This window comes from Sinohyriopsis cumingii, unplaced genomic scaffold (genome assembly GCF_028554795.1).
Source record: "Sinohyriopsis cumingii isolate HCF-2022 unplaced genomic scaffold, ASM2855479v2 utg001339l, whole genome shotgun sequence".
In the NCBI taxonomy this organism is placed as follows: Eukaryota; Metazoa; Mollusca; class Bivalvia; order Unionida; family Unionidae; genus Sinohyriopsis; species Sinohyriopsis cumingii.
Genome location: NW_028315985.1, coordinates 782,028 through 809,298, shown reverse-complemented (window position 1 = coordinate 809,298; position 27,271 = coordinate 782,028). Strand labels below are relative to the sequence as shown.

The following is a 27,271-nucleotide window of genomic DNA, read 5'->3' as shown; positions in this document are numbered from 1 at the left end:
CATTGTAAAGCCTCTGCTGAAGAAACCAATATTAGACCATGACCATTTAAAGAACTACCGCCAGGTTTCTAATTTCGCATTCATATAAAAAATCTTAGAAAAGGGTTTTCTATCCCGGCTTGTATCTCATCTAAATTCAAATAGTCTTTTTAGCAATGTACAATCTGAATATCGCCCTTGCCACAATACTGAAACTACTCTTCTAAAAGTAGTTAATGACATTTTCTCTGCGTTGGATAGCGGGAAGATTACAGTCCTGACCCTCCTTGATTTGTCTGCAGCATTTGACACAATAGACCATGATATATTACTTCACCGTCTCCAGCATGTATATGGCATTAATGATATAACCTTACTGTGGTTCAAGTCCTACTTGGTCAACAGGACACAAATTGCATCTGCAAATGGAATACACTCCAGCCCAGTTGATCTATGTTGTGGTGTTCCACAGGGGTCTGTTCTTGGACCTGTTAGCTTCATTCTGTACACTCAGTCGCTCTAATGTGTCATAAATCATCATCCAGTGTCTCACCAATTGTATGATGTGACATCCAAATATACAAATCTAGCCAACCAAGGTGTAGAGAGGTGCATTTCTCATGTGAAATCATGGATCACATGTAACAAGCTGCAGATGAATGATGATAAAACTGAGGCCATTCTGATCACAACACAAAGACTTTCTCATTCACATCCTTTACCTCAAACAGTAAATATCAGCAACACCAACATTAAATTCACACGATCAGTACGAAACCTAGTTGTTACTCTGGACAGTACTCTCACATTGCACCAACATGTCATGAACATATGCAAGGCTACCTATCTTGAAATGAGACGCATCAGCTCAATTCGTAAATATCTTTCAGTTGATGTCACTAAAGCATTTGTGCGTTCATTAGTACTTTCTACACTGGACTACTGTAGCTCAATTATGTCTGGTTCATCCCAATATCTGCTCCAGACATTTCAAAAAGTTCAAAACACAGCTGCTCGGATCATCCTTAGAGTACCACGATCGGAGCACACATCCATGCTGCTCTGTACCCTACACTGGCTATCCATTCGATCAAAAATTAAACACAAAATGTGTTCTGTGTGCTACGTTTTACTGTCGGACTCAGTCCAACATACCTTTCCGACCTCACCCATGTGTACACACCAGCAAGATACTTATGCGCCTTTTCTGACAATTTTATACTTATTATTCCCACTATGAAAACAAAATCATATGGACAGCGTTCTGTTGCATATCAGGGCCCAGCAATATGGAATGAATTGCCCACTGAACTTAGACACAAAGACACAGTGATCACATTCAAGAGGGGTCTCAAAACTCACTTATTTCGACTTCAAGAACAAACTTAAAGACCTAATAATGTTTCCTACCTTAAATATTCTCAGAATGTGTTTAATGTTTTCTAATTTCATGGTGTTTGTTTTTGTAATCATATCATTATATGTTTTTTATCTTATAGGAGTTGTCAAATGTTGTAAATCGCTTAGAGCTTCTAAAGATTAGGCACTATACACAGTCCTCATTATTATATATATATATATATATATATATATATATATATATATATATATATATATATATATATCGCCATTGCACTGTTTTCTATAAACATCTCGCAATACGTAATTGCACTACAATCTGATATAACTGGGAATTCCTGTTTGCTATCAGGAGTAGACTGTAATTGTTTGAAGGCAGCAGTCAACGTATTTTTAACAGAAGTGAAGTCCATGTAGCAAATATAGATCTTTTGAGGGTTACTTGCTATTTAACATTGATGTACAAAAACAAGGTAAACATACTTTATATTTACAATCTGCGACTTATCTGGACCATGTTAATCGTCTTAATGCTCTTTTGATTTCAAACTATTGGTCGCAGCGCACATGTGTCAAGTGGACATGATGCAGGTAATACTAGCTATATATAGAATACCCGAATGTAGGCCGTGGGAGCACAAAGTATTAGAACCATTGGCGCAGACCATATCATTTGATTTCAATGCATCACAAAACAAGGTGAAAGCGTTATAAAGTAAATGGAATTGAGAGTTTGCCCCTATTCACTAGTAAAGCAGAAATGCTGGTTAGTTATGCAAAAATATTTAAACATTTGGAACATGTCGGAATGGTATCATTGCAGGCATTGACTTATTGACGGGTAACGAATAACGAATCTTAGATATATTGTCTGACATGACACCATGTATCAAAATTAGGTAGGTAAATATCAACAAATTTAAACGGAATATTGCCCTCTGTAAACAGGTAGAATTGGCACTTTCTTTCAGTTATCCTCTGTTTGTAGTAGTACGTTTGCTGCTATTTATTATCTGTCCATGTCAATTAAATAGGAATACGTGAACAGGAAAATAAGATATAACATGTGAAATTAATTTGCGTGTGTGTTTGTGTTTGTGTGAGTTTTGTTATGAATACAGGTTTCCAATTAAATAAGTAAAACCAACATTTTAGTATAATCAACAAAGAGACACTTATAGTCTTGTGAACATAAGCAAATCAATTCTAATTTTTCTATCAAAATTCCAAAAGTAAAGAAGGTTCCGAACGAATGCCAATAGTATTCAGTGGTCTTCAGTATCCGATTGTTCCATACTGATATAATTCACGATGTCTTTTTATGAGATCTCGATAATCCAAGAGTAGTGTTTTAGTCTAAAACGTCGTCACTAGGTACGTAACAATCCCAATAAATAACTGAAGTAATTTCCTATCGAACCACAGCACAACTATAAACGATTCCAACAAAAGTCCATATTTGTACACATTTTCACTTGACCCACGCGTGATTTATTCGAATGGAAAATCACAATCACACTGCAGACAAGTCTGTTTCTAGAATATTCAAAAATCAACAAAGCTATGTTAAAATGTTATTTACAACTTACAATCATGGACAAACGTTACTGTGTAAACAAGCTGTGTACAAATGACCACTATCTTAAGGTACAATATACACTCATAACCAAACGTAAATCACACAATATAGATGTAAATAACACATCCCTTCTAAAAGATAATGAAATAATGATAGAATAAGTCTTTCTGTTACATATGTGTTAAAGAAATCATATGATAATATCATAATTCAATTTGCAAAGGAAAATGCCTTATGAAAGACACTCAGCTTAATTACACCAAATATGCACAAACTAAAGCAATACATTACTTCTATACTTAAGATAATGCAGCTGTAATCACAACCTTTTCCTCTGATATGTCTACTGTCAATGTGCATTGTTGTAGCATCAAACTCAATCACAGCAATTCCTGATTTTCGTTTATTATTTTGTGAATGAAGGTAACGGAGCTGTACTCACTGAATACAATAATCAGTAGGTGTCAACTAAGATATATTTTAAAATGCTTGCAAAGCCAATATAAATGCCAAGCATTCCTTAATTGATTATGTAATATTTTTTCTGGTGCCTAATGAATATAAATTTGTGGTATTTTTGAGCCAATACTCCGCGAACCTCTGCATCACTTGCATGAACAGAGGTTGTCAAGAATTTAATTGAAAAAGGAGCTGAAAGAACTGGTGCACCATAAAGTATGACCTTTAAGATTCCAATGAAACCTGGATATCTTCCTCAAGAAACTTTTCAACGGCTGGGCAATTATGGAGATGTCCGAAAATATCCAGCCCTACCCCAAAATCGCAGCTGTTGCTTTTAACTAATAGGCACTGGGGATCCAGAGTTTTAATTGACCAAAAGTTCTACAAATTAATTTGACATTCACCCACAATATGTCCTCAAAATGTAACACAAGCACTATAAAACTCAATTTTACCAAACTGATTGCCAGATTTGGACAACTGGGTCGATCAAAGAATTTTCAAATCATCTTTCCAGGTATAGTTGGAAATAATGATGACACGATATATTCGTCATCCTTATCTAAACCAAATGTTATCATGTTCACTAAACACTGGATTGTTGACGTATATATTTTAATTCCAAATCGTATCACATTATGTTGATAAAGACCATCTGAAGCTGCAAATGCCGACATTTCTTTTGCTTTTTCTGTGAGTGAAATTTTTACAATTCTTAGTATTGGAAATGAATTCGCTTTGGTGACAAGGTTGCCTTTCCATGGTCAGTAGACATGCGGGATATAATATCTGGTTTCTACACAAGAATAAATTGTGCAATCCTGTTACCTTTACTTGGTTCTGAAAAGCTATTCTCCAGTAAATAATGAATTTCTTTTTCTAAATATTCCCGCTTGATGGCATTCATCCTTCAAGGATTCTGTTTCCAGGTATGTAATCAACAATCTGAACCTCCTGATAGATTATCATTGCTCGTGTTGGAACATCAGGAAACAAATGCTCATATTCACATAATATCTCTTTTAGTTTACAATTTTCTTGGTGTGTTAGATGTGAAACTTTCAGGCCCGAATTGCTTAATATTTCTGAATGTCGAAGATTGATCAAATCAGTCACTCAAGTCAGATAGTATTCCATCGTATTCAGTCTCACTGTGTTGGACACGTGCAACTAAACTGATTGAAGAAGTAACCGTTATATATATATATATATATATATATATATATATATATATATATATATATATATATATATATATATATATATATGCCCCATTGACATATGTATCTGACAAAGTTGTTTCTGCTTCCGCCTCCCAGGAGTGTTAATGATATAATTAAAACCATTTACTTTATTTTCAATGGTATAATGACTAAACAATTTATCCAGAAAAGGATTTTTAGGTATGGCCATTTGAGGCAGAAATGTATCACCAGTCTGAAAAATACCTTCCGGTATATTTCTGTAATACCTTAATTTCATTTTTGACTTAGTAAAGTGAAGATCTGTTATTGCTACTTCACAAACAACGTCTATCTGAAACAGTGACATAGTATATAAGATTAGTCTTGGCATCTTCATTTAAATGAAGTTTCTCTTTTAATAACTTCAATGGTCTTCGGACAATATGCACACATGGATTAAAACCCAATGATTCTTGAACTGATTCTCTAACAGCAAGAAATATTAAATGAACACCCTCAGCCTAATATCTTCGTCTATAAAAGCAAAATGACCGAATCATGTTCTAAAATTTTGATAAAATCTTTCCAAGGCTACTTGAATGTCAAGGTGATAGGCAGAACATTTAAACTGTTGGATGCCAACTTCATGCATTACATATTCCAGATATAAACTTTGATCCTCGTTCGGTAAATCAACTTTTATCATGTCTTAAGTTTAATATTTCTCCAAGGAATTGCCTCTGCAACGCTTGTGAAGGCACAAATCATGGTCAGCAAGTATTGGCTGCCTTACTTGAACTTTGGTAAGAGACTGGCACAGTCTGCCATTATCCTGCTAATTGGTACATCAAATGTAGGAATAGGTTGCACCTGAGTTTATGTGTCTTCTGATTTGGTATGCCTACCATTTGAGAAGTTTGACAAGATCTACAGAATGTATAAGTACCGCTTTAAATTTTGGGCGGTAAAAATAATTCTAGATTATGTGATACGTCGTACTGATCCCTAAATGACCAGTCAAGTAAGTTTCATGTGTGAGACTAAGAATTTCCTGTCAATGTTACTTCGGAACAACAATAGCTTGATAGCCCATTGGCTACTATTCATCAGCTGGGACCTCACATGGTTCACCCTTTCCCCACAAGGACCACATATTTTCACAAAGTACCAAACTGACTTGTGTGACTACCGCAAGTCTAATAGTCCTCTGAAACAAACATTATATCTCGAAATCTTGTTCCTGTTCGATAATGAGTGATTCTCTTTTGTCACCGTAATTGGAATGAGTAGTAAAGAAAGGACCACTGTGACCAATATATATTGATTGATCAAAACTGGGAACAAAGGTAACCTCATATAAAGACTGACTAACAAACGTATCAGCTAAAGACATAATTTCCTGATCAACATCATTCTCAAGAGCACTGTGCCGTAGCGCTGGTAACTGCACAAGCAGGATACAGATCAGGGATTTCAATCTCAAGGGGATCAGCTATTTTGATCCCCCCAAAATTGTCTGTTACACGTGGTTTCACCCCAGCCATCTCTCCAGCTTAGTCACTGCCTCGAAATAGATGAATACCATTTATAAGTAAAAAAAAGTCACAGTTCCAAAAGTCTGATGATAAATATACATCATGGAGATGCACAATTACAAAGCCGCATTCTCCTCTCTTTCTCTAAAAGAAGACTTCCCAGAGAAAGGCAAATTACTTGATAACGAACATCTCTGAGAACCTCCAGTGTCCCTGAATATCATAATAGTGATAGACTTGGCAGAATCTCCAATAAGTGATATAGAATATTCTGACAGGAATGATCATTCATAACAATCCAAAATAGAAACAGACTGGGGTTTATTAGACCAATGCATTGGTTTCAATATAAGACCGTGACCTTGGCATCGGAGATATAAAAACATTTGGAGTCGCTCTGTCTTTATTCCGTACCTTGTTTTTCAACCTGTAGCGATTTTTGCAGTAACTGTAAGTAGAAAGAGATAGCGCTTCCTGGCAGTGTTTTTTGATTGATTCTTAAAAGTTGTGCCAGATTGAGGTTTGAGAAACTGAAATGATTTTTACCAACAAAACTCATGAGAGAAAGTTTTATTTACAAATTAAACGTTGTCAAGGAATAATAATCAACTGTGCAAGCAGCATTTTCCACATTTTGTTCAGCAAGATTGGTCTTGACATCACTATCGATAGAATTAGTGAACACTTTAATTAATATGAGCTTTATGAAGTCACCTTCCTGGTGAGCACCAATCAAATAATTGTTCTTTTTGCCGTGAAAATTTTATATGTTGTTGCCTTGTTTCTCTTCTGCAATTCATAAGCCTTTATCGATATGCTTCAGGTTCCAACTCATAACATTTGAAGATAAAGTTTCAACCGCATCATAATCGTCATTTGTACGGTATTGAATAGTAGACCTCAACGAGCTTTGCCAATAAATACACTAGTGATAATAAAGTGCAATGCTCATTTTGCCATTTCGAATTTTCTTCAACTTTCTCAAAATGAGCAAAGTATTTTATTTACTTCTTTTTCGTGAAAAGGGGGTGCTAAACTAATATTTATATTAGCACGAGAACATGAGGAGAGGATGTTCCGCCCCCGATCTAATTCTTTTTATATATGTTGCATTTCTCCTTTTCGCTATACATCTGCATTTGTATTTCTCTCTCTCTCTGCATCTGCAGAGTGACTGAAAACAAACTGAACAAAAATAGACTTTACATTTGTTTCTTGTCTCTGTCTGTCTGCATTTGTATTTCCCTCTCCCCTCCATCTCCTCCTCCCTCTCTCTTTCTCTCTTTGAGTGTGCATTTTTTTCCCTCATTTTTCCCACTTCCTTAATTTGCATTTCCATTATTTCGGCTTGAATTTTACGTTTTCTTTACTCAAATTCCATCTGATTTTGTAACTGTAATTCCTTTAATTTCCTAGCAAAACCAGAGACAAATTTACTAATCAAATCCAAAGTAATATTATCCAAAACGTTTTGTTTTCACCAAATACTGTATCAATATATTCTTATCCCTGGTTCTGTTGAAGATGCTTTTGCATAAAATTTTTTATAATATCCAGCATACTCAAGCAACTCGTCCTATTTCATAGATTCTATCCCTTACTGGGTCGGACTTGAAATGAAGTTCACTACATCAGATGACATTGTGAGTGCTTGCTGTTATCAATATAAATGTCTCGAATGTGTTATAAATATTTACCAGAGATAATGGAAACTCCAAAACAGATTCGTTAAAATCTATAGGACAATTTACAATATCTCTGAAATAGCTCAGATCCGGGAACGACCTCCAGGTTTGGTAATGAGTCTAGGTCTAAAGTTAAGTAACATAAATAAAAAACCAACAGTTTAAGTAAAATCAGTTAAATGGTCAGTCACTGAGTTGTAGGGGTGAAGTGAATTTCTCCACCTTCTAGCTGTGCATTAGTATAGAGCCTTAGTTATCTGCTTCCAAAACTTGGTTGAGTCACGGACATTTACTGAAACCAAAATGAAATTTTACATATATTGCCGTTTACTTAATAGATGAAATGTAATGATATGTTTGCAAAGCAGAACCTTCAGCTGTCTGTTGTAGGCATTTGATTGTCAGCGAAATAATCACTTTCGTGAGACTTATATTATACGGATTTCAGGGGCTTTATAAACATAATAATATTTGGCTGTGTGTTACATTTCAGGTGAAGATGTTATTGTTTACGATTTTCATCTTCCAAGGCCTGTCTTCAATGACAATGTCAGGTAAGCCTTAGCTCTTCGCTTTGATTGGTATTGTCTTTACATTCTGCATCGCAAGCATATATTATTCAAGTTTTAGCAATACATAGCTATCACGAATCATGGAGGTGGTGGTACACACATCAGTTAGGGCTTTGATTAATAAATCCGAAACCAGAGAAAGATCGCTGTAATACTTAGACTGTACATCGCTACTTCTATGCACTTTGGCCCTCCTGCAAAACTTAGTCAACGTCAAGGTCATTTGAAACAATATTTAAATTTATATTTAATTTCTTTTCTGCCTTCTTTCATTATGGTAATAACTGACAACATATGAAAATATTATCTATCTTACTTGCTAGGCTTACGTCAGAAATTTTGTTATCTGATATATCGTACACAAATGTTGGATCTTTGATGGTCCAAGCATTGCACAAAACTATTTAGGTGTTTCATAAAGTATATATTAAAAACATATTTTAAGTATCTTACTGGATATTCTGCATTAGAACACTGAAACCAAGAAGACTAGAAAAAGACTGCCATGCACAAATACAATTATCTTTTGCAGCCGACACATTGCCTCTTAAATAGTTTTCAAAATTTGCTTAGTAGCCTATAACTATTACTATAACAATGATAATTTGCGCTAAGATAAATTTATATGAAAATAACTGAGGTCGTTATGGCTCATCAATTTCTAGGTCAATAAATATATTTTCAGCATTCTCAACAAGTTGAAATTAACTAGTTTAAAGGTTTTATTCTTGTAGAAACAGCCATGTTTTATTTGTCTTGTCTGTTGTTTTGCGTTTGCACTGTCCTTTGCCAATTTATTGCATTTATCTTAATCAATCCCTGGCACACATGATCCCTGCTGCATCCAGTGCACTTGAAAGGACTGTTATTCGCCATATGATTTGTGTGCGTATGTGTGTGTGTGTGTGATTTGGAATTTTAACATAGCTTTAACAATTTTTCACACATATTGTTACGATGTCTGCAGTGTGACAATTTATAGTGATGTCGAGCACTGAGGGATCATGCCTCATATATGTATCATGATGTCCCACCCAGTCATATTATCCTGGCACCAGGCTGACCAGTCCTAATACTATCCTGTTAATGCTAAGCGCTAAGCGAGGCAGATGTTAGTATCTTTTTTTGTAAGTCATTGGTATGACTCGGCCGGGGACCGATCCCTCGACCTCCCGCATCCAAGGCGGATGCTCTAACCACTAGGCCACCGAAGCGGTTCCATACGAATTATAATATATATATATATATATATATATATATATATATATATATATATATATATATATATATATATATATATATATATATATATATATATATATATATATGTGTGTGTGTGTGTGTGTGTGTGTGTGTGTGTGTGTGTGTGTGTAATTCAAGTTGATGCAGATATGAAGCCATTTAAAAATTGAAGTTGAGAAACTCCATGGACAATAATGTTCTTTTCGAAAAATTAATTTTAATTTCGTTAAAGTTTGTGGTTGGTTCTAATTGTTAGTAGGCTTTGTATCACCGTCTAGCGTCTTAGTTTGTTACGCGATTTATCCTGGGTATTTATACCTGCCAACTGCGGCCGAAATGGTGGTGTGATACGAAACGGTATTATGTGAAGAAGTCCTATTTGAAGTGAAGCAGTATCACCACCCGCCGGAGGAAGCACATTTGGCCGTAGTTCGCCGGACAGGAAAGGGCCAAGCCGGGGTATTCTAAGTCTTTTGTCAAAAAGGATGTAGGAGCTATAAGACTCGTCCAAGAAACATGGAAACTTTCGACAACACACATTTGGACTGAAGATATCTCTTCTTTCATCATTTCGCACTGTTCTTCTCTCTCTCTCTCTCTCTCTCTCTCTCTCTCTCGATCTTGATCAAATAACAACGCGCGACCACTACCAGTCTGAAACCAAGTCAGCGACACAGTTGACGACTCTGCAACTCACTCGGCGATCCAGCCGGTTACTCTGGGACCAACTCAGCGAAACTGTCGACGACTCTAGGACCCATCTGCTACTCAGTCGGCGACACTGTGACCAAGTCAGCAACACAGTCGGTGACTGAAACTCATTCGGCGATTCTGCGACCAAGTCTACGACCCAGTCAGCGACTCTGCGACCCAGTCTACGACACTGTCGGCAACTACAAGATACCCAGTCGACGACTCAATGATTCAACGGGTTCTTCGGCAACCCAGTCGGTGATAAGAAACCAGGGATAAGACGGTGTCCCGCATTAGTAGCATTAGTAGAAATCTGTCGTACTCTGTAGCGCGTGTCATCAAACAGATCCAACGGGATATCACTCCAAATACAAATACTTATCCTAAAGAACCCGTGATAGCGAGACTATGAATATTTCAGTAGAGGAAGCGTCCGATACAAATTGGTGGGTAGCGGTGGGATAGATCGTGGAGTAGAAGACATTATCAAGATGGATTACGGAGGGTCAAAATTAGGCAACTTGATCCTTACTCTCGAACCGGAAGTAAAGACAGCAATTCCTTTCCAAGAGGAGGTTCGGTGCTTAAGGAAGGAATTCGAAAATGTGGAAGAAAGACTAATTGGAAGGAAGAGGACTCTGGATAGGAGTGCAGAGAGGACCATGAAGGAAGGGGAGTCGTCGAGAGAAGGAATCGACTCCAGACGACAGATTCAGTTTAGTGGAAAGGCAATATCGTAATCCTCGGAGTCGCAGAAGAGAAAGACGATAGCTGATATCACATCAACAAGATATGCAGTAGAGGCAGCTGTCAAATACAGATCGAGATCCGAGAGGAATGGAGAGGTTGCAGAAGAAAGCAGCGCGGTGACTGATCTTCAATGTAGCATCGTGAAAACGCCGGTCGTTATTCCAATGCCATACGACGGGACTAGACCCTTGATGTATTTTATCATTCACTTCAAGATGTGTTAAACTCTACATTTTTGGACAGAATAAGAAACGAAACTGTATTTGACTTTGCACTAAGAGGTCAAGCTTATCAATGGGTGGCAGTACCTGAGAAAATGTCTTACTCTGAATTGGTTCAGCCTCTGAAACAGAGATTGGCACTACTGAACCAGCCACAGTTATACCACGTTTAGCTATGGAGTAGATTTGCAACAATGGAGAGGTTTTGCCAGAGCTGCTTAAGCTATACAGAGATTTGTGACATATAGGTAGATCAGCTTCTGATATCTTATATTTATCACAAAATGTTTGCTTAAATTTATCTCTTGCTTTATTACCGCTTGTAAACTAGTTTGATTCAGTAATTAAAATCAGACATAATTTGATTTAATACTTCAATGATATCTTTTTTACTATCTGATCTTTTATCAGTAAGATATTCTACAAAACTCTGACGTAATCCTTTTAGTAAAACTTTATATGACCTTTCAATAATTTCTGCGATGAAATATAGGATTCTTTCGTCAATTAATTCTACATTTCAAGGTTGATACATCCAAATGAACTCATCATTAGGACTAAAGGTAATAGTTTAATCTTTATTCATTATGTTCCATGCAGACCAAACCAATGAGGATAAAGTTTAAGAAATTTTCCATTTTCTCCTTCCGAGTATGAAGCATTATTCGTCGTAAAATCAGCCCGTTTTGGTTCTGTTATTGGTGGAGACAACGGCGGTGGAACATCATGCCAACCTAACACTGATCTGATTGATGACTTATAGTTATCCACGACGTAATCGGGAGAATTTATCTCTATCGCGGCAGACAGTGTTGGTTCATGAACTGTTATTGCTATCTTGGATTCTTTCCCAGTAATATTTATTATTCTACGCGCAAATTCATCATTGATTTGTTCGCTTTGATAACTTCCGGTCAGTATCCTAACAACGTTCCAGTCGGGGGTTCCATCTGGTTTATTTTTATTTGCAAATACCAGCGAATTATTTGATTGCAAACCACCGAATGATTTTGATGTGATATTTGGCCAACTGTAGTGTACTCCCAACTGAGCATGGGTGATTTCATTTGCTGGAATCGCGGTTGGAAAATTAATACTGAATTCAGGGTTGGAGCACTTTACTGTTATCATTGTGGTTTTCACCGGACTTGTATTTGTGGCTATCTGCTGAAGTAGTTCTCTCATTATTTACACCGTCATTTTTCAATTGGTGGTTTTCTAAATCAATTATTTCATTGTATGTCTTAACCATTATATCAAATTCGGAATCTGATATCGTCGTATCGTCAAGGCTGGATCATATCAGCGACGATAATTTCGAGTACGCGGCCGTGGTTGTACTTAATCGCACAACGTAGTCATTTAATTTTGTACTCGTGCACGTGGATATCTTTTTCGCGATAATATTAAAAATCCCAGCGATGGCCGCCGATGTTGAAACACATATCTTTGCTAATGCTACCGTTAACAGGGTTAGCGCTGGTAATACTACCTCGGTGGACGCAACGAGTGTAGATACCGAATATACAATGACATCGATGGCAGCTACACGTCTTCGGTATTTTTTTACTTTCGTTGTATACTTGTCAAAGATGGTTTTTGGTGCTGTTTGCCATTCACGTACTTGATCATATCTAAATTTTTGGACCCTTGACTATGTCAGAGCCATTAGTTTTTTTATACAGTAACCAATTGACGCATTTCAGCAACAAATTCAAGACACCACCAGAAAGATGTTGGGGTTAATTTCTTATCAGCGGCTTTCAGTATAAATGTTTCTTCGGTTCCGTTATTTAACACAATAGACACAACAGATACAACCCCGGAAAACTTATCGGTGGAATGCCGTCATGGATATGTGGTGTATATACTAAATTTTGCGGCGCTGAACACAGACAACCTGTACACACCAGTAACTTCCGCGATATGTTTGATAATATTATTCTGCTGAGACCATGTTGCGAACCCAGATGACACTGTGTATACGTTATTGATGATCTGTTTGTGGGGAATTTTAATCAGATTAATTTTGTTAACGATATCGAGAATTACACTTACGACATCCTCTAGTGGTTTTTAATCGTTTCAATGGTCGTCTTGAAATCAGAGAGTTTCACATCAGCGGTCAACGAAGTACCAAAGATTCCTGAACATATTTATATGAACGTCATACGTGGATAATTTACCATCAACGGTGCTGTAGTTAACGTCTACATATTTTTTTGTTGTCTCATCTTCGTCGGATGTTGGATCTCTGAGTACTACTATTTTATTTCCGTTCATGCTGAGTTCACCTGTCATTGTGTCGCTTCTTGCAATTTCATCTCTGATGGTTGTAAACGATATACTTGAGTCTCTGATTCTACCGCCGTCAGTAAACACAAGAATATTATCCGTGGTAGCAACGAGTATTCGTCGATCTATTCATTCCATTTGATATTGCTCGTTTTCAAAACGCCGTATTTATCCTGAAAAACAACAATTTCATCTTGGTCAACCCCAAAGAGGTTCATCAGATCATTAACATCGTCTTTAGTCGCGTAATTTGAAAAATCTATGTCAGATTTTATTTATTCGCAGTAATACCACCGCGTGATCTTCCCGTATATATCTACCATTATTCCTTTCTCCGTTTTCTCAAATGTGGGAATTGAATCAATTATTAGAAATTGCAGATTTCCACTGCTGACTTGTGTACAACTTTGTGAGGTGGTAAGTATGATTTTGATACAGACTTGAGTACAGCAATTGCTTCACGGGCGCATATTGGCGGATCGGTTAATTTTTGTGTTGGTAGCGTTGAGTACCAAACCGCTACTTGTAGCGGCGTAACATACTTCATAAATTCCTGCGGTGGAGCTAACCCATACGAATCCAAATAAACAATTCCACGAGGGTCAGTCCCAAATGATACCCAATGAGATCCAGATCCAGTGCTGTTATCGAGATTAATAATACCGGTTTCAGAGCTGTTTTGTCGTTGTGGTAATTGGAGCTAACCCATACGAATCCAAATAAACAATTCCACGAGGGTCAGTCCCGAATGATACCCAATGAGATCCAGATCCAGTGCTGTTATCGAGATTAATAATACCGGTTTCAGAGCTGTTTTGTCGTTGTGGTAATTGATCTCGCATAAAACACCTCTGAAGTTTTTCATTTTAAGCTGTTTAGCTGCATCAAGTAGATCAAACTTTGACTTTGGTGCGAAACTCCATTGGGAGTACAACTTAGTGTCCCTGGAAGCCTTAGACCTTTACCTCGATAAGTTCCCGGAAGTCTTAAGCCCTTTCCTGTTGCTTTCTTTTAATGCCATTCCGGCGGCGGTTCCAACAGCACCTAACTCAGCTGCTTTTGCGACAGCTGGTGCGGCAGCAGCTATCACGGCTGATTTGGCTACGAGAAGTGGGAATATCCCGCCTGTCTTAACTGCGCCGCTGATGGCACCAGTGGAGAGTTTAACTCGTATTTCAGTCTTGGATTGTTTCGCTTTATCAAAATGTTTGCGCTGACATTCTGTCAACGACAGTTTATTTTCACCACCTGTGATTTGATTGTACTTTAGCGTTATTGTGGTCCCACATTTTTTTTGCTGATGCGGATTGTAGCTTCTTGATCTGACCAGGAGTAAGACTAACATTAATATGATGGTAAGACATTTTATAAAATACTCGTGTTTCTAAATAACGTGATTAAGGTAACACATTCAGATTTTCCACTGGGACATCAACAACTCTCATTCGACCACTACCACCTTCAAGTAACATTGCTTTGTCACTGAGTATGACCGCGATTTGCTCTGTAATTAACACCACTGCATGTATTCACGCTTGCTCTGAAGTGTATATCAACGACAGATTGTTTGGATAAATCAAGATTCTCTAACGAAAAGTAATAGATCGGTTATCAAGTTTTAAAATCATGCTGTGAGATCTGTCTACGTTTTGATCACGTCCCATAAACGTCATTAAGCGATGGCATATACGTGCTATACGATCTTATTCACAATTCAGTAGTATGTTTTCTGCTGGTTCTTATTGTCCGTTTATTCGTAAAGAAACCTCAGTAACACCCAGTCCGTCAAATATCATATTGGAGTGAGTTTGTGAGTTTATTCGATTATAATTCTGAAAAGCAACAAATATATGTCGTGGTGCAGAAACACATTGCTGCGATGCTATGTGCCATGTAAATTGACCGTTAATATCAGTTTGAATACTGTCTGTGGTTGTTGTCAACCATGACAACAGAAACTTACCACCTATATCCATGAACGATAATAGTCGCTGTTCTTCTGCGATCGTTGGAGTCATTACCGGCATCCACAATGAAAGTTTTGTTAGTATTACCTCACCAGGATCACCAATAAGTTTCCATATAGCATCGTCGTTGTGTAACCTTTCTCACAAGAGCAACTGTGTGTTTAGCTCCAACGATAACTTTTCTAACATTTCTGCAAAATCCAAAGACATGCGACAGTGGAATTGCGCATGAAAAATTTCTACGACCACCCTCCAACGATGATCGGCGTATTGCAAATCCAAGGTTAAATTCTGGATTACTACTATGAACCACCTGCCACACATCAGCGTCAGCGTTATTGGTATTGTTTCCTGGCCGTCTTATAACATACTGATCGTCGTTAGGGTTATCAGAATTGTCATTTATAAATATCATTGTGGGGCCTGCTGATTTTGTATAATCATCATAGTATATTGATAGTCCTATTATTGTTGTAGCAACGTCAACATCTTTCTGAATTGTCTCAATATTTTTCCATAGATCATATAGGTGGCGATATCAAACAATGCCATGATGCCGTTGCTGACAAAAACAACTCATACTTCATTTGCATATACAGCATCATTTGTTTTTATAATTTCACCTTTTACCTCAATAAAAGTTAAAGCGGGTAAAACGTATCTACTTGCATCATGGACTTGCAGTTCAATTCTTCCACGCTGATTTGGTAGTCGTGCGTAATAAGAATAAAATTGATAATCACGCACAGACTCATCTTTAAGGACAGGTGCTTCCATGTCAAGTGCTGTGTCGTATATGCGCTTAAACATTTTAATTATAATTATTTTCGTCTAACACGAGGATTATTACCCCTTCGGGAAACTCCGTTTCCTATATTGAACTTGAAATATTATGCCCTGCTTCAATGAGTCCTTGATCTGCTAACGATGCCAGTTTCTGATTTGCAGCTTGATTTATTATTTTACTGACATTTGCAGGAATAACTTCAGTCTTTTGTAATTTTACTGGTTGTGATTTTCGTCGTCTAAATCGTGCTAGTCTTTCTTTGATTGCCGAGAACGCCTCGCCAGCAACGTTGATGATTGCACCAGGAGCTTTTTCACGAACAACGTCAATAGCTTTCATCGATAATTGTTTTGCAACATGCGCTACTTTTGGAGCTAACCTTCTGAATAATCCCTGAACAAAATTACCAAGTACATCTCCGTAAATCGCTCTGTAGGTTGGTAATTGTGAGTTTATTGCTCTGTCCATTACAGATCCACGCTGACTATTGTGTACGATCATCTTATTTTACTTGCGATTTATCTAATCATTGTAACAACTAGTCACTTAGTCAAGGTCGTTAACAAGTTCATCGATAGGTTCCCTGTAAATGCTAATATCCATGATACCACCTGTGAATAATCGCTGACAAATATCAGCTGCTTCATTAATTATTTCTGGAGAATTATTACCAGTTAGTTGTCCTCCTATGAGAACTTCTAACCTTTGCACGTCATTGATAATATTGTTTGGACAAGTAAGAAGACCAATTCCAGTAAAACCACTTCCAGTTGCTCCTTCTTCCTCACTTGTTGTTTCCCCGCTTTTCTTAAATAGTCTTTAGGGTGATCTTTCTACTTTTGCTTTCTTAAGTAGCTCTTCAGACATTTTAGGTTCCGACATCACCTTTTGCTGCGATGAAGAAGATTGTTGTTGTTCTCTCTGTTGCTGCGGTGGAGGAGGTTGTGGTTGTTTATTAAGCTCTCTATCAAGTCTTCTTATTTCTTCCACAAGTGCATCGAATTTAACATCATCACGTCTGACTTGTGTTTTGTTGTAATATACACAATACACCCATTTAATAAAATTGTCATCATTTACGGTTTCATAACCGGGTTTTAACAATTTAGATTTATCATACACACCAATAAGTATTTTTGCAGGTACATCATGTTCTTTAGTTTTTTAATATCCTCAATAGCCTCTTCATTAAATTTTTTAATCAGTTCAATTTATTTTCTTTTATTGGTTTAGGTTTAGGTGCAAGTTCTTTTTTTCACCACGGCGACTTCAGTACTAATTTTGCCAATATCTTCAAGTATTTCTTGATCGACAGGTGAAGGTTGAGTTTCAGTTAGAAGTGCTAGTAAAATCTTTTTTGTTTGTTTAGTTCTCGCCGCCATTTTTTCAGTCTGCGCAGCGGTTTGTTGTACTGGCGCAAGTATACCTTCAGTAGCTGCTACGACTTTTTCAGTAACTGTTGTGATAAGCTTAAAGAATTGTTCTGTCAACTGTGCCTGTAGCGAATTCAACTTGGGCTTCTTGCCGTTCTTGTAGGGTTTTTTTTTCTGAAAGAATCTCTCACGGGTAGAAATTTATTAATTGCTTCCTGTCGCTCTCGAGCTAGACGTGCAGTATAAGATTCCCGATGAACCATTATTTGCTATAATAATTTTTAGTTAATAGCAGCAACGAGGGCGAAGTCTCATATTCGGCACTTAATCACCGCAATCCTATTTTTTAAAGCGATTTTCAGGAAGGCTTATTTTTACAATTTGAGAGTGAGTCAATTAGAGGCTGTTCGCCCTCTCTCTCTGGCATTATTTGTTATAATTTTATTTAACTATAGCAGCAGAGAGTGCGAACGTATCATACTCGGCTCTCAGTCACCGTAATCCCTTTTTTCCGATTTTCAAAGGATGGCTTATATTTGCGAATAGAGTGAGTCAATTAGACGGCGGCAAATTTACCCAAATACACCCAAATACTGCCCAAATGCACCCAAATACTGTCCAGAAACAAGCACGTGATACAGTTACAACTAAAGAGATTTTAAATTCATTGGAAAGTTAAGTTCTGGATTACACCTTCGACGTTTAGATACAATTAGCTATTGTGTGGTCAGATTTTGTCTTTTGGTAATTTGCTGTTTATTTCTCTTAGAAAAGATATATACTCTGATGATCATATATATATATATATATATATATATATATATATATATATATATATATATATATATATATATATATATATATATATATAACCAAATACTTATATATTCTGAAGACCTCCCAAAAATATATATTTAAATGCTACTAAAACATGCCGATACCATCAAAATGCTCTCAAGTATATATAAATATACCTAAATGTACTTGCATGTTTCTATTCTATCTCACAACTTCCGTCTTTATTTTCATAGGCCTGATAATTATTTCTTTATTCGCGTTAATTCAAGTTGTATTTTCCGCTGCTGAGTTCGTTCGGCAATTTGTTTCGTTCTATTTTATGCAATCTCCGACAATTTAAATAATTTTCTGATAACTGACAGTCATCGGCTGAATTAATGACATCAACCTTGGTTCTTTCGAGTTCTCTGTCGCAACGGATAAGCAATTGTATTGTGAAAGGCACAATACTGTACTGCGCCTTTTTGGTAACTTTTGACGCTGTAAAGGTGACTACATTCATATGCGGGTGTAAGTGTAAAGTCAAATTAGAATTAAAATAATGTTGTTTTATCTTTTATTAAAGTGTCGAAAATACATTAAAATAGCAGTTATTTCCTAAATACAGATGTATCTGCCATACAACTAGCAATAAAAGCCGTTACAACCTTATATAATTTATTTCACAATACATTAATTAATTATGTACATGTGCATGTTACAAAATGTTTATTAACGGTGCTTTATATCTGTTGCCCGTTCAGCTCTTGGTCGTTTCCGTTGTCCCGGTTTTCGTCCGGAAGTTTGTTTCGGTCGCTTGCACTTGTATGTTCCATCTGATGAATGGACATAACTGGACTCAGCTACTGTAGCGATCGGAGCAGCAAGAAATTTCTTGAAATTTTTTTCTTCTTCCGTTGCACTGTTTGAGTGCCAGGCTTGTTTGTCCAAAAGAAAAGAAAAAGACTGGCCAAAAAGCCTGTAGTTGCCAGCACCATGCAAAACTCGACGAAGGTCTATGATCTGCGTTTTTGTAACGGAAGATAATCTGTCTACAAGTTCTGGGAGCTTTAGCTGTTTCCAATCAGTGGCTTGTTTTAAGCGAATGTTTAGGGACTCTGCATTGTTATTGGTCCATAACTTAGAAATGTCTTTGTATATGTATCGTATTTGGATGCCAAAAAAAAAAAAAAAAAAAACCGAAAAAACCCCGAAAATTAAACTAAATCTATTATATCTTTTTATCTCTTTATCTTTTTTCATGTTAGTTCTATGTATAAATTGTAAAGGAAAAAAATTAAAGAGATTTTAATCTCTTTTACTTTTCTTTTTGTTTATATGCATGTATTAAAAGAGTTTTGATATTCTGTATCAATTTATTCATTTGTCATCTCTTTATACTACACATCTCAAATTGTGGATTCATGTATTAATAGCTAAATAAAATGCATTGGGAAACCTTTAGCACTTTCATGCATGTAAAACCGATAGGCATTAAATTACCTAGTCCCGGGTAGACAAATGTGAAGCAAATTCTTAACAAGATATACTATAGAAAGTAGTCCAGTACAATACTAACCAATTTTTGTTTGACAAAAGACGCTTTTTAAATAATAACACTAACTTAATATAACGGTGAGTGGCAATAGACATTGAAAAAAATGGGCAATATAACAGTATGGTATTACAATAATTTTAAAACAGTATTATCACAGAAAGTGCTATAACAATATACACATGTGAATGAATTTATGCCTCATCTGATGCTATAAAGTTCAACAGGTGCGATTGATTTGCAATGTCGTGTGATCAGGCTGTATCATAAGTATATCACACATTTAGTTTAATATAAAAAAAATAGAAACATTAGACAAATTAAATTAATAAAATTGTGCATCGGCTGCATTTGTTCTAAGAGAAAATGGTCATTTAATCGGATGATAATTGTGGAGTTCTATGTGACCCACTGTCATGAGTAGGGGTGGGATGCTCCCAATATTTATTTGAATTACTGTGGAATTCCCAACCTGGCTCGTTTTTGTAGGAAGTGAAATTAGTGATAGAGAGAGGTAAAGCTCCGAGCCCCCAGTCAGCAATACCGACAATTAAATTATTAAGAACACAAAGGTGAAATTCAAAAGAATAACACTTTAATACAAATTAAACGATATTAATTATCAACCAATCTTCTTCCTCTCGACCATGTAACAATCTATTTCATCACGTGATTATAGTGTGAGATCGCTTTCCCCTGTACTTGGTTTCTACTCATCTGTATTTACTCTGCCAATTCCTTTCCTCCTTCCGGCGTTCTCCGTATACTTCCTATACTCGTCCCCTTCTTGTTCCTTTTTCTCCTCCTCCTTCTCTCTCTCTAGCAACTAGGCTTGTTTTCTGCCTTGCTCTATCCTGTCTCCCTCTCTGAGGCTCGCGACTTAGTTCTGTCCCCAAAAGCTTCCTGCGAAAAACACAAGGACGTTAGCATGTTGTGTTAGCCATCTCGCCTCACACTAAATCAACAATAAATCATCAGATAAAGGCTTAAAGACTATCTACATCTTCGGTCACGCATTCGTACACATCGAAAAACCCACACGTTCTTAGAAAACAAGAGCGGTATCCTACTTATCATACAGACATCACTAAATTGCGTCACATCAATATATATATATATATATATATATATATATATATATATATATATATATAATCTCATTATTCTCAACAATATCATAACAATCAGACACATTTCTGTACATTACGTTCCCACAAGTGTACACAAATATTCAAATACACATATTATTTAACACACTGCAACCATTTCTAAAGTTACAATTCAATTCAGCAGTTGCAAAATCAAGAATATCACATGAATAAATACGCTAGTTTACCACGAAGTAAATAAATAGCGAATTACAATATTAATTCTGACGAGCTAGCAATCTACATAATCATAGCTCATTTCTCAAGTACGCATGCAAATTAAACAATACAAAGGTAATTTTACGTACTAACGATTCTAGTAAGTAAATATACATACTGCACATAATTACAATTACAATGCCGTAACATTCTGCAACAATCGAGCAAATAACTCACTTACCTTTACGAAGCTTTCTGTCCTTTAAAATGTACTAAGTGTTTTCCCGCCAAATCACGAGTGGCTCCCGGAGTGAGTATATTTCTGCGTGACCAGTACGATGCTTCACAATGACTAATTCGTTCCCAGCCCAAATGACTGTTAAATTTTAGTTCGAATTGATGGCCCCACCCTTCCTCAGTTCCGATTGGATATCAATTCTACCCCAGTCGGTCCAGTTAACAGACGAGCCTCTGGCCATCCGTCAACGCGGGGAGATTTACAACAGCATCGACAGTCCTTTGTTCTAGAACAAAGCTTCCAACATCTACATGCGAGTCTTGTTCTTGTACAAACACGAATCGCTACGACAGTGCAGGGTCGACATACACATGGCGCTAACCCATTCCTTTGTTCCTGACTTACGTAATCGTGGGCAGGCAAACATCGAAAAACGTGTGGGTTTTTCGATGTGTACGAATGCGTGACCGAAGATGTAGATAGCCTTTAAAGTAAATGCTGATATTTACATTCTGCAGACGATGCATGGCCATCAGGTAGTCAAACTCATTACCATCCAATGTACGACACGAAACGCACACGTATTCCAGATCAATATTTTCCCACATTTTCAATTCATCGTCTGAAATTTCTTGGCATTTGTTATGATACCATTTCTTACACAATGAACATTTAACACAGTCATTTGAACAATTTGATTTGCATCCACCACATGGAAACCTGGCTCCGCGTTTTTTTAAAACTGAAATTGGCCATGAGTCACTTACAAATCACCAATACAGAATAAAGAAAACAAGAAATGTGCAGCATTTAAGTTTTGTTTCGAATGAGAGAGGAGGTGATGAAACTTAATGATTATATACCTTGCATTTGATTGCTTGTAACTAACAATAATATTTCTTACAGATGGTCTAGCAGTTTATTAATGATACAAATACAAAACTTGAAACTCGTCCTATTTCCAAAGAAAACATGCCGGCTATTGTCAATACTCAATATGAAGTCAAAAACAATTCGAGGCTGATTTTAGGCAGCTTGCTGGTGAACAAATATTGAGTAAATGAGAGCTTGCCGCTTGATCACCTTTATTGTCATTTTCTTTCTTTGGTTTATTTTTGTAATCATCGACAAGAAGCACTTGCGTTTGCTGATCCTGTTCGGCAATTCATTTCATTAAATTTTATGCGATTGCCGACAACTTACCTGTTATTGTTCACATTTTCTAATATTTATAATTAATTCCTGCCCAAGGGCCTAGTTATCTTTCTGCTACTCAGTTGTACCAAGAGGCCATAACTCAATAATTGCATGAAAAAGAAAACAATAAGAATTGTCTAATATGTTCTAATTTGCACGTATGTAACAGTGCGGTTTTTTATTTTTGCATTTTGTTCATTAGATGACATAATTATTTTATTCGTTTTATATCAGTAAATATTCGGAATTGATTCTCATCACGTGAAATTTAGTTTGGTTCAAAAGAAATTTATTTCAACATGTGGCTCTGATTTGGTATATAAATATAACATGGAAATGAGACAGCAAAGTCAAAGAATCAATTAAAAACGATCAGACACCAAGTTATAAATAGATTCGTTAATTATATCAACATTGGTGCTGAACTGGATATTTTCCTTAGCATTTTTCTATATACTATGTATATAGAAAAAATGTTATGGAAAAATCCAATTCACATGCATTGAAGGATTTAAGCCAAAGGTAACAATTTTTGCACATGTATCATGTATATATATATATATATATATATATATATATATATATATATATATATATATATATATATATATATATATATATATATATATATATATATATATATATATTATGTGTGTGTGTGTGTGTGTGTGTCGTCAGAGTCTATATTTTTTTAGCAGAAATAAACATCAAGTAAATAAAAGAAAAAATTTGACCACACAAAGGCCAGTCAAGACACAGAAACTATATAGCAGACAAAACATTATAGCATATACATAGCGAAAAATTTTAAGAAAAAACATCACAAAAATATCAGAGAGTTGGAACACGAACACGTAAGTCTTTGAATATTTCGAACAAAGAGCAAGGGGGGGGGGGCACACTCGAGGCCAATAGCTAATTATATCTAAATGTTGAAGGTGTGTCCACAAATAAAAATTAACATTATTGTAGAATATAGATATCTAAGTATTAAGTATGCAAATTAAGGGCATATATATGTCGTCCCGGACTATGTCGATAATTTCCGAGCAAATGGTAATTGGAGATGTACGAAACGTTTCGTAAAACGAATTTCTAACTGCTTTATCCATTTAAAGTATTCATTTTTGACCCAAAACTTAACTTGACAATGAATTTAATTAATATTTTTAGTAGTAAATGTATCAGTTGCTTGTCTCTGGACAGTATTTGGGCAGTATTTGGGTATATTTGGGCAGTATTTGAGTGTATTTGGGCAGTATTTTGGTATATTTGGGCAGTATTTGGGTGTATTTGGGTATATTTGGGTAAATCGTACCACCCTCAATTAGAGGCTTTTCGCCCTCTCTGCGGCTATTGGTGACGGACACCTTAGATGCGCAGAAAAGCCCGACAATAGTGTTATTGCAACATCGTAGTTTTTAAAAAAAGAACTGCCCACATATCATTCTTTAATAACGTAAATTTGCTACTTTTTACATGCTACTTTTGCTACACTACCTGTAAGATTATAAATGAATAAATGTTGCGTTAGTTCCTATGACCTACGTAAATTATTTGTTGTTTGATTGCTAGTTTATACTTCTCTATAAACTAAAACGATAATAAAAGTTATATTTTATTAATATTTTCATTTATATATTTATTATAAATACTGTTTATTACTTAATTTCAGTTTTTTTTTTATTTTTTCGTTAAAATCTTGGTTCTCTTGTTGGCTTTCTGGAACCTATCTATTTATAAAACAGGGGATTCCCCGGCACGAGCGTAATACCTATGTCAACATAAAAAGTACACATCAGATAATGGTGCAAGCTCTCGTTTGAACATTGATCTTTATATTACAACTAAATGGACATATCGATTTTGATTGGAAGTTCAATATTCAAAGCAAGACGTGGAGTATTTTTGGACATACAAATGACCGTTAAATTTTATACTTACTTGCACTGACGGAAAATGAATAGGCACCATCATAGTTGTCCAGGCGAGTAAGTAACCTATTTTCGAGCTTTAACACATTTTGTTTTTTTCGTAAACTTGACACGCAAGACTAATTATCTTTCTCGTATATATATATATATATATATATATATATATATATATATATATATAAGGCAAGCGATATTGTAAGTAGAGTTACACCACAGCATTCAGATATGTGACCAAGAGATCTTACTTATGCTTATAGAATCTATATTACTCGGCATGGACTTGAGGCTCGGACATAGCCTCTGCAAATGTGTGAGAAAGCTTGCTAGTAGCTACTTGTGGGTCGGTGGTTCTTCCCTGGTTCTTTCTCCACCAATTGTTATGACCACCATGTATAGCCTATCATATGCTGCTCAATGGCGTTAAACCCATAACTACAAGAACAACAACATTTAAAGACTGTATATCAGTTTTTGTAGCTGGAATAAAACTAGAATTAAGGTGCAGTTATTGAAATTCATGACACTGAATGCTGTGAGTGCCATGACATGATGAATTAAAAAGATTCTTTGCTTAAGAAATTTCACTCACTAGATATAAGAAGAAAGTTTGGTTAAGATGATCACGTGACAATAATGTATGTTATTTTCATTTCTCAAAGGATGACTAATATCATAGGAACTATTTTGCATTGAAGAAAAGCAGTTTTCAAAGTCATGTAAACTTATAATGAGATAATCCTAGCATATAGTTACAATTGATTTAGTGTGGTGGAGACATATTGAAATAGGATTTGTACAACTGTGAAAGTTATATTATTGTTTCCTCTGTTAATTTTTCAAGATTCGTTTTGAGCTTAAGTTAAAAGTGAAACTTTTGTTGAATGTGCATGCAGAGTTGCAAATGCATTTTAAGTTTTCAAATGTTGAGGCTGTAGCTTTAACCTGACTACATATGCACACTTACAAATTCTCAAGCTTTGTTTCACTGCAGACTTCTAAATTTTATAAATAAACAGAAGGAAATAAAATGGAGGAAAGGAATACAAATTCATGATTGTTTCATACAGCAATTATAAAGGTAAACATTCATGACCTTCCTATAAAGAGATACTAAATTTAACTTTCTCATCCATTTTGGAACTGCTGTGATATTATGTCTAGTGAATGTTCAAAACTGTACATCTTTTAAAAATATGCTGAAGTTACTCACTTTATTCATTATGACCTTTGAAAATGAATTGCTTTCATTTTGTTTTAAATTGAAATGAATAATATATCCTGCATATAAATGACCTTTAATCATGCTGATTCAGAATTTTTTTTTGCATGTGATGGTAACTATAGAATTTAAGAAGTGACATCTGCCTTTGTGGAGAAATTTTATAATATATGTATTTTGAACAAACTTTAAATATTTGTTAATATTAGTTTTCAAATATAGAATGTTATTAAGCAACTTTCCATTTTATTGAGGGGGGATCTGGAATGTGTAATGATTATGAAATTTCTAGCAAGGTATGAATAAATTTTCTCCTGATCTCCAGGGTTCAAACTAGTTGTGTGTAGTTACTCTAGATCTTAAAATAAATTTAAATTTAGCATTTATCATGCCATTTATCTGCATATAAACTCCCCATTCTTCACCATGACAGACCCTATATCTTTGTATATGGTTTTTAAATGTCTGTTGCTAGTATTGTGTTTATCAGTGTTCTTGTGATCTTTTGATTGCCTTTGGGGTAGCCTTCTCATCCAGCTCTGCTTGTATTGTGCTTCTGCGTAAAATCGGCACAACTTAATATTTAGTTCCAGTGTTGTAACTATTGTGAATTGAACGTGATTGCTGTTTCTATAGGTGTCCCGACACCAGTCTAGATGGGGAATAGGGAATAAGGTTTCTATTTTGGCACATTTTACTTGAGATTTTCCTGCCATTCAAATATTTCATGGATTTGGTAATATCACAATACAGGTATTAACCAAAACTGATTCACATTATTTAGACAGTTGATGCAAATATAATTAAAAGGCCAAGTTATTAATTAGGTCTTTAAGAATTCAAGATTTTCTTAAGGTTTGCATATTATATGATAGATTTTGGATGTAACTGAATTTGTCTAGAATTGTATGTATCCTGTTATTTAGATTTTTACTAATTGTGATTCTTGGAATTTGCAATTATAACAGTTTTCTTTACTGATTTATTTTGGCTTTTGTCAAAGCTTTTAACAAGATAATACTTTAAATTTGACAAAGGTTTGAACATTTGCCTTTGTGTCATTTTCTTAAAGATCAGTCAATAACGTATCTTTGTTTCAGAAACATACTTTTCTCAGTAAAGTCAAGCACATGTATAGTACATGTATATGGAAAGATTTTGAAGAAATTGATATAGTTAGACAAATTGTATAATTTTATAAAGTTGGGCATGTCACCAATAAATTTCATAAATTGTAGCCTTAGTCACATGCCCGATATCATACACCTTTCAAAGAGCAAACAAGGTACATTCACTTCTTTATTAAATTTGAGAGTAGCGCAAGATGTAATGCTGATTTTTAAAGTAATTCAACATGTTAT

General features: G+C 35.6%; 2 protein-coding genes across 2 annotated transcripts in view; one reads left to right on the top strand and one right to left on the bottom strand.

Annotated features, from left to right (window-relative positions):
- The window catches only part of LOC149772614 (uncharacterized), a 419,962-nt gene that overhangs the window by 220,522 nt on the left and 172,169 nt on the right, over positions 1 to 27,271 (bottom strand). The gene's annotated exons all lie outside the window — the stretch shown is intronic.
- Positions 1 to 27,271, top strand: part of LOC149772619 (uncharacterized) — a 36,919-nt gene that overhangs the window by 6,617 nt on the left and 3,031 nt on the right. Inside the window, exon 2 of the mRNA XM_089947560.1 lies at positions 8,277 to 8,337. Within this exon, the coding sequence (XP_089803686.1) occupies positions 8,283 to 8,337 (55 nt within the window). The 5' untranslated portion in view covers positions 8,277 to 8,282. The remainder of the gene's footprint in view (positions 1 to 8,276; positions 8,338 to 27,271) is intronic.